The following is a 10,220-nucleotide window of genomic DNA, read 5'->3' as shown; positions in this document are numbered from 1 at the left end:
ACACAGTCAGGGGCTGTCACCAGAGGCAGAGTCATGGGGGCACAGACTTGGACTTTGCCCTCCCAAATGAGAAGATAAATGATCCTTGTCACATTCAGCAGCCTCGAGTGCTATATTATACTATAATTATTATATATATTATAGCGACAAACATGGGGCATGTCTGTGCACAGGCCCTGGTGAAATCAAGACAGCAGGGAGATGGGAGCAGTGGGAAGATTGGCGAGATGGGGACCAGTCCCAGTTCTGAGATCAAGGTACCCTAGGTGCAAAAAGACCTAAGGGGCCAGTAAACAAGAATCGGTTCCAGCTTGGATGCTCTCAAAAAGCAGAGACAGTACAAACTGGTGCCTTAAAGCCTCTCAGCCACAGGAGATTAGTCAGAGCAGCAACCCCTGGCACCCAGCGCGCAAGTCAGTCTTTGACTAAGTGAAAATCAGGAGAAACCACTGGCCATGAACACTCGGGGTTTTTCTCAGACTGGTTTGGAATTGCTGGCCTATGTCCATGATAAAAGGGGAGCAAAGCCTTGTTTCTATCCATGGCAGAAGGGGCCTGGCTCTGGCTGAAAGGGCTTGCCCCCTAACGTTAGATTCTGCAAGGGGGTTTATTCCAAGAGGGGGACCTCCCTCCTTGCCTGCTTCTAGATGTCCCTGCCTGAGCTTCTGCAGTCCTGAGGTGGACTAGCCTTCAGGCATCTAAGTGTCACAGGCTTGCTTTTTAGTGTGCTGCTACTGGACATTAGGATCTTAGCGAGTCAAGGCCCTGTGGGGAGGTCCCTCAGGTCAGCCCTCTGGGGAGATAGTAAAACTGCTTTTTGGATCCTGGCCAAGGGGAATTTTTTTTTCCTGCTCTGAGAAGAGGCAGTGATGGGTTTCTTCACCACAGTCTCTCGTGAGAATGCAATGGGGCGACTTCATCAGAACATCCATATGTAAAAGCAGGGGATCCAAGGCCACACACAGTATAGGTAATGTTGAAGGATGGCGTTGTTTTCACCATGGCTGTGAACCAGCAATCCCAAGACAAGACCTAGATAAAGACCTCAGGGGTTCATGGCCAAGAGGTACTCTTCCTACCTACTCAAATATTTATTTTCTGTAGGAGTGCTCTGTCTGCATGTATAGCTGTATGCCAGAAGAGGGCAGCAAATGTCATTACAGATGGTTGTGAGCCTCCATGCGGTTGCTAGAAACCGAACTCAGCACCTCTGGAGGAGCAGTCCGTGCCCTTAACCACTGAGCCATCTGTTCAGCCCCAGCAGTGCCTCCTGATTGATCTCTTGACCAAGAACTGACACAACCAAGATGTTCAGGTCACAGCTGCACACTGGGGCAGGGGAGGGGCCCATGGGCTTCTGTGACAACGAGGAGCTGAGGCCCAAAGATTAACAGAAATACAGGAACAGGATATGAGACCATCACTATACCACTTCAGGCTTCCGGAGCCAAAGGTTCCTGGGGGGTCTGCTCCAATTGTTACCAGTCTGGCAGCAATAATGTTCTAAAGAAGCACCTGTGTCTCTCAATTTTATCAACAGACCCTAAAGAAATAGGAGTCATTGCCATCCCTCCACCCCCACCCCAGAAAAAGGCACCATCCAGAGGGGCCACTTATCTCCGAAAAGATTTCAAACACTTCTGTGAACCCGTCAGAGCATTTCACAAGATGTAGGTGGAACCCAGATGGCCAGGATGGACGAGACCACCCACGTCTCGGCCGGCACTGCTGAGATGTGCATTATCCTTGGCCCTCTAAACTTTAAGTCTTACTTCCGATGCTGAAGAGAGACTTGAGGGGTTTGCTATGTCTCTTTGTCCCTCTTCCCAATGGAGCCACATTTTAATTGGTTTATTGAGGATGGGTGACTGGATATGACTTGGGACACAAGTTGTGATTCTCAAGTTCCAAAACTCTATGAATGAAGATCCCAAACACCAGGAAGGTGACTCAATGAGGAAACTTTTGGCTGTTTTGCATCTTTTATTGGCGCAGGTGTCCTCCTGTGGCTAGGCACATCTTGCCCTGCAGAGCAGGACCTCAGCGTACCTGGGCCAGGTTATGCTTCTTGTAGAGTAGCGCCCGTCGCTTCTCGCGCTCGCGCACGAAGGCGCGCAATCGTGCGGTGGGGAATGTCACGGGCGTGGGTCTGGAACCGGCGGGACCCTCCTCTGTCAGCCACCCGCACTGCAAGCAGGTGGTGGCGCATGGGCGGCCCCTGAAACATTAAGTGAACCATCCAGGGTCTGAGGGTTAGGCTGGGAGGGCGGGGTGTAGGGCAAAACAAACAGAGAGGGAAGGGTGCACGGTGGGTGAGGCCAGCACGGTGGGCAGGGCCCGCGAGAGCGGGCAGAGCACAGGTTGGACTCCTTACCAGGGTCGAGCGCACAGTGAGCTCTGCAGGAAGGCCACGGCACCTCCAGACAGCCCTGCATAGCAGCGACTCAACCGGATGAGTCCCTTGCGCAAGCCTTTCTGCAGGTCACGAGTCCCCTCACTGCTGACAGGGTACTCGCCACTCAGCCTGCGTGGGTGAGAGGCACAGGAGACGCTCAGAGATGGATAAGAGATGTAGGGACATCAAGCCCACCATAATGAATGATGGCATATGGGGACCAAATTCTGGATGTATTTGTGGGGATCCACAGGGCTGGGGGGGGGGCGGGGCTTGTTCCACCCACCTAGCACAGCTTCCCCAAACGCCTGAGGGACTCACATAATGAAGGCTGTTACACCAATAGCCCAGATATCTGTCTGTGGAACAGCCCCTTGGCCTTCCAGGAGTTCCGGAGCTGCAGAGGAGCATGGGTGGACACAGGTGGTTGGACACAGTTGGGTGGGTCAGGTGGTGGATGTCAGTGGAGGAGTCAGGTGACATGCCAGGCATCTGAGCCCAGATGCCCAGCATGTGAGAGGTGTCAGTGGAGCTGGGAGGGAGGGAAGCCAGTTAGGGACGAGCTCCCCCCCCCCTCCACAGACCGGGAGTCACATACACACCCATGGTCTCTAGGTAGTCTTTGAAGTTCTCAGGGGGTGGGACCTTCTCTTGGCTGAGGCTCTGAGCGTTGCCCAGGTCCACCACCTTAAGCAGGTTGTACTCAGTGACCATCATGTTCTCGGACCTCAGGTCCAGGTGCAGGATGCGTTGGGCATGCAGGTACTGGGTGGCACTCAGCATCTGCCACAGGTAGTCCTTCACGTCAGACTCTGAGTAGGAGTCCCTAGGGGGAACAGAGGGCTCAGGATGGGCCCAAGGCAGGTGGGGATGTTCTGCCAGGGCTAGGCACACATGGGGAAGGCTGAATACACTGTCCTGGCAAAAGCCAAAAAGGAGTCCCTGCTTGATGTGGTCACAGTTCTCACGGTCTCTCCCAGAGACATCTGCCTGCCTGCCTGTCTCCCAGGCAACCCGTGCTACCCCTCACCTCTCTGCCAGGCAGGGCAGCAGCTCAGGGCCAGGGCACAGCTCCAGGATGAGCACCAGGTGCCGGGGACTGAGGTAGGCGGCATGGAGTTGGGCCAGATGTGGGTGATGCAGTCTCTTAAGGGCTTCATATTCTCTTAGCACAGCTGTCTTGTCCTCAGGCCGGTAGGGGACAATCTTAGCAGCCAGCGCCCGCCCACTGGCCTTCTCCCTACACTGCCGTACCACACTGAAGCGGCCCCTGCGTAAAGGAAACACAGGTGCTCGTGAGGAGTCCCCACACTTAGAGCAGCAGGGACCAAGCTCAATGAGCAGATAAGGTAAGGGGCCAGTGACAGGTGTACTGGGCAGTTGCACTGGGACACTGGGCATGAAAAGCCCGCGGGCGGAGTTAAGGGACCGTCCCACCCTCCCACCCTCTGCAGACACCCCTGCACCTCCGGATCTGCATCTGGAAGGCAAAGGTCTTTGTGCTGGGGAGCAGCTGGGCTGGCCTCCCCCGGCCACTCTCTTCCTCAGAGGCTGTAGAAGGAGAGATAGGGGACCTAGTCAGGGAGGGACATCCAGGTAGCCCTGTCCCTCGCATCTCTCATAGTCCCTCACCAGACCCCAGAAATGTGGCCCTTCTTTAAGCTCCCATGCACTTTGACCCCTCATTTCTTGAACAATTTTGTGTGCGATGGAGGAGAAACTTGGACAAGGGAGGATCGTAGCAGAGTCTGCCATCTTGACTGATTGCGTGTGTGATAATGGTGGTGGGCATTCCAGGGGGGAGCCAGATAGCAATCAATCAAATGACATCTGCCATTCTGGAGTCTACACCAGCCATTTCCAATCTCCCATCAGATGCAAACACAGCACCCATAGAAGTAAAAATCAACCATGATCAACTCCCGGGGTAACACGAGGAGGGAGCTGGTGAGTGAAGGGGGACAGGAAGATACTAGGGTTCCCAGGGAGTGTAAGCTCTGAATGCTGAATGCCAGCAAGTAGATCATCCATGGGTAAGAGGGTGTCTATGCCTGATCTGATGGCCGCCCTTCTCTGCCCCATCCACCCCAAAGCTTACCCAGGTGGTTGAGCCCTCCCAGGAGAACTTGTTCTGAAGGGCTGCTGTAGGGGCCCATTCCTGCTTTGCTGACACATGCTGTTCGGAAGGTATACATGCCACCCCGAGACAGCTTGCTGGTGACGTAGCAACAATCAGAGATGTCAGAGGCCAGGGTGGTCCAGCTGCCTCCTGACCACACAGGAGAGAGTGAGAAGCAGTCTTGGCAAATCAAGGGAACCCGTTTCCTGAGGCCACCCACAGACACAGAGCAGACGCACCCACAGTGCCTCTCCGTGTCAACCCTGCACAGAGACCTAAGCCTCGGGAAGCCTGTACCTTCTATACAGCACTGCACTATGTAGGTCACTGGGCCGCAGGATTCCACGGGCTTCCAGACCAGCAGCACTGCATCCGTGTACACTTCTCCTATCTCTGGGCGTGGAGAGGACGAGGGGCGCTCTGCAAGGGCAACCCTGTGATCAGCATGGATGCTCAACCCACAAGGAGAAATCTCTGGCCACACCTATCTCACTCTCAACAACTGCCGGGCCGACCCTCTACTGGTTCTGGAGAGGGGTTTCAAGATAGGATGAGGAGAAGAGGCTGTGGGGATGCAGGGATATCTGCCTGGCTATCTCTGTCACGATCTCTCTCAGCTGGCACCTCACCGGGCATACTCAAGACCCTAGGGAGTGGCTCTGGTTAGTGCCTCATCTCTTCTGAGTGCCCTAGCCTAAGGCATACAGGCCACCCAGTGATGGACGGGTACCAGAGGCAGGCCAACAGTCCCTTTCTTCACTGCTCCAGAAACACCCTTGGATGCTACAGGAACCAATTCAAAAAGCAGTACAAGAAAATGAGGTGGAACCATCTGGAGAGGAAGCTCTCTGATCGGCACAAGATGACATTAGCAGCTTTATCTACCTCTGACTTTCCTTGAGTTCCCTCCGAGTCCCAGTTGCATGGACCCTCACATAAGAAGCCAGCAACGTCCTGCTCACTAATCAAGATCAGGGTTCCTGGAACCCCCAGCCCAGCCTCCTTGGCCTGGCAGAGACGTCTGGTGTGGCCTACACACCTGCTTTCCGAAGGATACCGGTAGTGACTGCTGTCCCCAGCGGATTGCTCACACAACAGGTGTATGTACCCAGATCCTCCTCTTTAACCACCAGAATGGTCAACAGCTGGAAGTTCTTCAGGGTGGACGAGATGAGGAGGTGGCCGCTGCTCTCCAGGAGGGCCCCATCTGTGTCAAAACAAAGTCAGCCTTGGTTTCCCCAGGACAGCCACAGCATCCCACTGGGACTGTACCAATCCAGCACCCAGTCTCTGGGACAGCTCCTTACCTTTGCTCCAGGTAGCCTGGGCAGTTGGCTGGGCCAACACCTGGCAGGCCAGTGTCACTGACTGGCCCAGGACCACAGTCTCATCTGAAAGCTCTCTTAGGAAGGACGGTGCTGAGAGGGGGCGTAAGATGAGCCTTGAGGGAGACTTCCTGACCAGACAGCCCAGGCTAGACCCTGCTCAGCTCTTCCCTCGGCTTCAAAAGAAGCCTTCCAAAATGACTTAGACCTCTACACCAGAAACCCACACTGGACTCCCACAATTGTGATCCCTGCTCACCTTGGTCCCTGCCCTTCAGGCCTGACAGCCGGAAAGAAGCCAGGCCCGCCTTCTTCCTGGGGGGCTCCTCCTTCTCAGGACCTGCAGGAGAAAGAGGGCCAGGAGCTCATGGGGAGAAGCAAGACAGCATCAGCTTCCCCAACCTGGGAAATCGGCCAGGGGAAAGGCCAAGACCTTAGAAAGTATGTGGGAAGCCAGAGCTAAGCTGCTGAAGCCACCACCAACCTCCCTCGGCTACAGGCATACAGGACACAGGCCTGAGCACAGGACATAGATAGATAGCTTCAGGGTACCTGGGGGCTGGGCCCAGTGTCAGGAAACCCAGAGGCCATGGAGGCTCTGAAGAGGAAGGGAAATGGGGTCACTGAGGGCCTGTCAGAGAGTCTGGGTTTGGAGTGGCTCCTGGGCCAGAGATTTGGGGTCTGGTGAATTGATCCATGAACCCTATCTCTCCCCAAAGGTCTGACCCTGCTGCTGGCTCCAGGCCCCTGCAGCTGTTACGTGTCAGGGAGGGGTGTCATGGTTGCAGAGAGGATCCTAGAATTTGAGCCAAGTCCTGTGAAGTCAGGCCAGTTGGTGTGGGTAGCATAGAACAGGGAGGCGGACAATGGGACTTGAAGCGGCACAAGAGGATGAAGTAGCCCCATGGGTGCAGCACAAGGGACACATGGACATGAGAGATGTCGGGGAAGGTCACCTTCCGGCTTGCCCTTCAGGATCCTGGAGATGTGAGCCATGGAAGCCTTCACCCTCTGGCGCAGCCCGAGCTCCACAGGCTCCTCCCCTGACAGGCACCTCCCAGAGAACTGGAAGAGGCCCCGGGAAGGGGACCACTTGCGTTTTCTGCCCAGGGCAGCTTCTCCCAGCAATGCTTCCAGGTCCTCTGGCTCCTCTGACTCCTCTGTGATTTCCAAGCCAGTATGCGAGCCCAGCTCTCCTGGCCAGGGCCACGCCGTCTCCTCTAGGAAGTCTGCCAGCCCTTGGCCGGCCTCAGTTTCAGAGTCAGGTGACTCTGGCTGCTCTACAGGTTTGGGGACCCTCCTGAAAATCATGAACTCAAAGGGGAGATATTTGATGTCATATAGATCAGAAAGGTTGAGGTAGGCAGGATCTACCTCAGAAATGTCCAAGGAGATGGTGTCAGCTGCTTCCGCATCACCAGACAGATCCCGGATCTGTACCAGGGAAACCTGCTCAACTTCCTGCCATGGGGGGAAGCTCGGAGAAGTCCTTAGGGGAACCCCACTGGCCTCAGCAATGGGCCCTGGGCTGTCTAGAGGTTTAGAGCTCTCGGTCCCAGCTTCATCCTGCTCTTCTGAGGACTGGGACACAGCCCAGGCCATCCTAGCCCAAAGAGGACCCTGCCCTAGCATGCCCCCTGCATCCCCACCAAAGGCGAAGGTGCCATAGCCTGCCACCCCTGCATAGCCCCCACGGGATTCCAGGGAGAACTTCCGGGTGGTGGCCTGCTCCTGAGGCCGCGGCAGGGGGGGTGTGAGGTCAAATGTGTCTTCAGCTTCAGACAAGCCTTCAGTATCTAGGGAGGCACCCACTTGGGAGGCTGGCCCTGGGAAACTGGAGGGACCCGGACAGGGCCTTCCCTGTAGAGAGCTATCCTGAGGCTCCTTAGAACCAGGAAAGGGGCTTGCTTGGCTTGGGAATGGGGCTGCCTGAGGCTGTCCTGAGAGGGAGGGTGTCAAGAGGTCCTTATTCAAAGACTGTGGAGGTAAGGAGCCAAGCGATTGTGATGATGGAGAGCCACACCCCTCCTGGGAGCCAGAACCCAGGTCAGAGTGACAGGAAGAGGGTGCTTTCCCTCTACAGCTGCCCTGGGAAGAGCCCTCTTGCTTAGCAGGTGAACAGGGGGCAGACCCCTGCAAGAACCCCTTTGAGTGCCCCATGTCTTTGGCAGTGGCTTCATGAGTCACCCCTGAGGAGGGTGGGAAGAGGTATTGCCCCCCACATTCCCCAGGAGAGGGGCCAGTGGTGTCCGGTGGGTTGTGGTCCAGGGAGCGGCTTCGGCCTGAGACCTCTCGGGTACTGGAGTTAGGTAGTCTCAGGGCAGTCTCAAAGGAGGGCGTCTTGGTCATCAGAGAGGCCTGCTCCTCCCTAGCAGCCTCCTCCTCCAACACACTGTGCTCCATCAGTGGTTCCCGAAGACCAGGTAGGGCCCTTGCGATGTACCCGCCCTTCAGCAGGTGCCGCCTCCGAGCCGGGTGCCTCTTGGCACCCAAGGTTTTGCTCCCACGCTCTGAACGCTCTGAACTCTCGCCACCTTGCTGGTAGAACAAGCTGCTGATGACAGTGTGTCGGGGCACGCAACCTGGGCTTGCTGGAGGTCCAGCACCCTGGGGGGATGTTGACAGGGCTGCGTCAGCAGGGGGCATGCTGGCTTCTGTCTCCTCTGGGAGGCTGGCTGAAGGCCGCAGAAAGCCCCGCGGATGCAGTAGCGGGGAGTGAGTCACAGGGGAAGGCGGCAGTGACTTCGCCCTGGCAAAGGGGGCCAGCTCGTTGTCCGAGGAAGACGATGAGCTAGAGGAGCCACTGGCTTCCCCTCGTAGGTGCCGGGCCACTCCTAGGGACGGACTGTCTGGAGGACCCTGGAGCAGCTCAGGGATGGAGCGCATCACCAGGATAGACTTGTAGCTCATCAAGGAGCGCTGGAAATGAGGACAGAGGAACATCCACTGGGCATGGCTGGGCATGGCAGGGGTGGGGTGCCCACTGCCTCTATGCTTCCAGGGGGCCCAGCGGGGTTACCCAGGGCATCTGGGTCTTCCGCATCTGGTGTTCTGTTGTTCTGCCCCCAATACCTGGCACACTCAAGGGAACCCAGAAGCATGGAACAGACCAGCCTGAGTCCTGTGCTCCTGGCCTACGGCACACACAGCTAGATTCAGGCTCCCTTCCCTGGCCTCAGCGCCTCTTTCCTGGGGAAAGGGGACTCACCTGCCAGCGACTTCGAGCGAGGAGGAACTTGAGTTGCTTGGTGTTGATGAAGTGGGCCTCCTCAGCAGGCATGGATTTCTGCAGTGGGAGGAGAGTGGCCATGGTGACAAAGAGACACTGGTACCCTGGTGGGGTCCCTCTGAGGATGCCCAGGCCCAGAAAGGCAGAGGCAGCAGACTGGCCCCCGCTGCAAGCTTCAGGACCTCCTCCACTCAGACACTCTGAGGGCAAGTCCCTTACCCAGATGCCCACAAAAGCAGAAGGAACACCTTGTTTCTAGCTGCCTAGCAATTTGTTGAGGGTCCAGGACCCTCTGGCCCATATGAAGGGACTGATGTCCTCTGAACTGGGACAACAGGCTAGAACAATCCATGATGATGAGAAATCTTGGCCTTCGTTTCCCTTTCTGCAGAGCAGGGAGCTGAGTCCAAGATGGGCTTACTTACCAGGAACCAGGGGTGGGCAAGACACTGGGAAGCGTTAGGCCTGGCCCTGGAGGAAGAAGAAAAACAGGTGGGCTAGTCAGTCGAGTGGTCCCATGACAGGGTGACCAGAGCTTGGGCAGGTGAAGGGACAGGTGTGCACTCACCTGGGGGTCTTCTGCAGTGTGGCCTTGATAAAGTCTTTGGCATCCTCACTCAGATGGGCAGCCATGGGACTGCTCCAAGATACCCGCCCCTCCAAAACGTTCAGCAGGGTGGCACGGTCACTCTCTCCAGCAAAAGGGGATGAGCAGGTCAGGCTGAAAGCCAGAAAGGGAAAGACTGACTCTAGAGGAGAGTCCCTGGCTGGATATGCACTACACTCATCTAGACCTGAGGGCTCTAGCAGATGCCTCAGGCTGGACCACAGCGATCCAGGATTGGCTTGGAGCAGGGAACCAGGCAAAGCCTAGAGCCATTCTCAGGACTCAGACTAGGGTGTACATCCAGGCTTAGGCTGAGATAGGGATCAAGGAAGAATCTGAGGTGGGGGTTAGGACTTGTCCTATAGAAGGCTCAGCTTGAGGAGGGGATATGACCTAAGCCTGAAGAGGTGTCTTGGCTCTGACCCAGGTAGAGATAAAGGTTCATCCTAGGGTGGTTACTTGCCCTTATCCTGACATGGGGACTCATGTTCAAAATAGGAGGGAGACAGGGCTTCAGCTTAGGATATGGATTTAGCCTTAATGTG

At 56.2% G+C, this 10,220-nt stretch overlaps 1 protein-coding gene across 1 annotated transcript in view; it reads right to left on the bottom strand.

The window, feature by feature from the left end:
• Positions 1-2,040: 2,040 nt before the first annotated feature.
• Obscn (obscurin, cytoskeletal calmodulin and titin-interacting RhoGEF) overlaps positions 2,041-10,220 on the bottom strand; it is a 142,391-nt gene continuing 134,211 nt past the window's right edge. The window contains 15 exon segments of the mRNA XM_038326509.1: positions 2,041-2,218; positions 2,375-2,524; positions 2,717-2,792; positions 2,998-3,221; positions 3,426-3,665; positions 3,862-3,946; positions 4,494-4,664; positions 4,812-4,934; positions 5,554-5,721; positions 5,822-5,914; positions 6,099-6,179; positions 6,796-8,758; positions 9,048-9,125; positions 9,494-9,539; positions 9,637-9,789. Coding sequence (XP_038182437.1) covers positions 2,041-2,218; positions 2,375-2,524; positions 2,717-2,792; positions 2,998-3,221; positions 3,426-3,665; positions 3,862-3,946; positions 4,494-4,664; positions 4,812-4,934; positions 5,554-5,721; positions 5,822-5,914; positions 6,099-6,179; positions 6,796-8,758; positions 9,048-9,125; positions 9,494-9,539; positions 9,637-9,789 — 3,829 coding nt within the window.

Source organism: Arvicola amphibius, chromosome 4 (genome assembly GCF_903992535.2).
Source record: "Arvicola amphibius chromosome 4, mArvAmp1.2, whole genome shotgun sequence".
In the NCBI taxonomy this organism is placed as follows: domain Eukaryota; kingdom Metazoa; phylum Chordata; class Mammalia; order Rodentia; family Cricetidae; genus Arvicola; species Arvicola amphibius.
The sequence above is the reverse complement of the archived record's forward strand: the minus strand, read 5'-3'. Positions and strand labels throughout refer to the sequence as shown.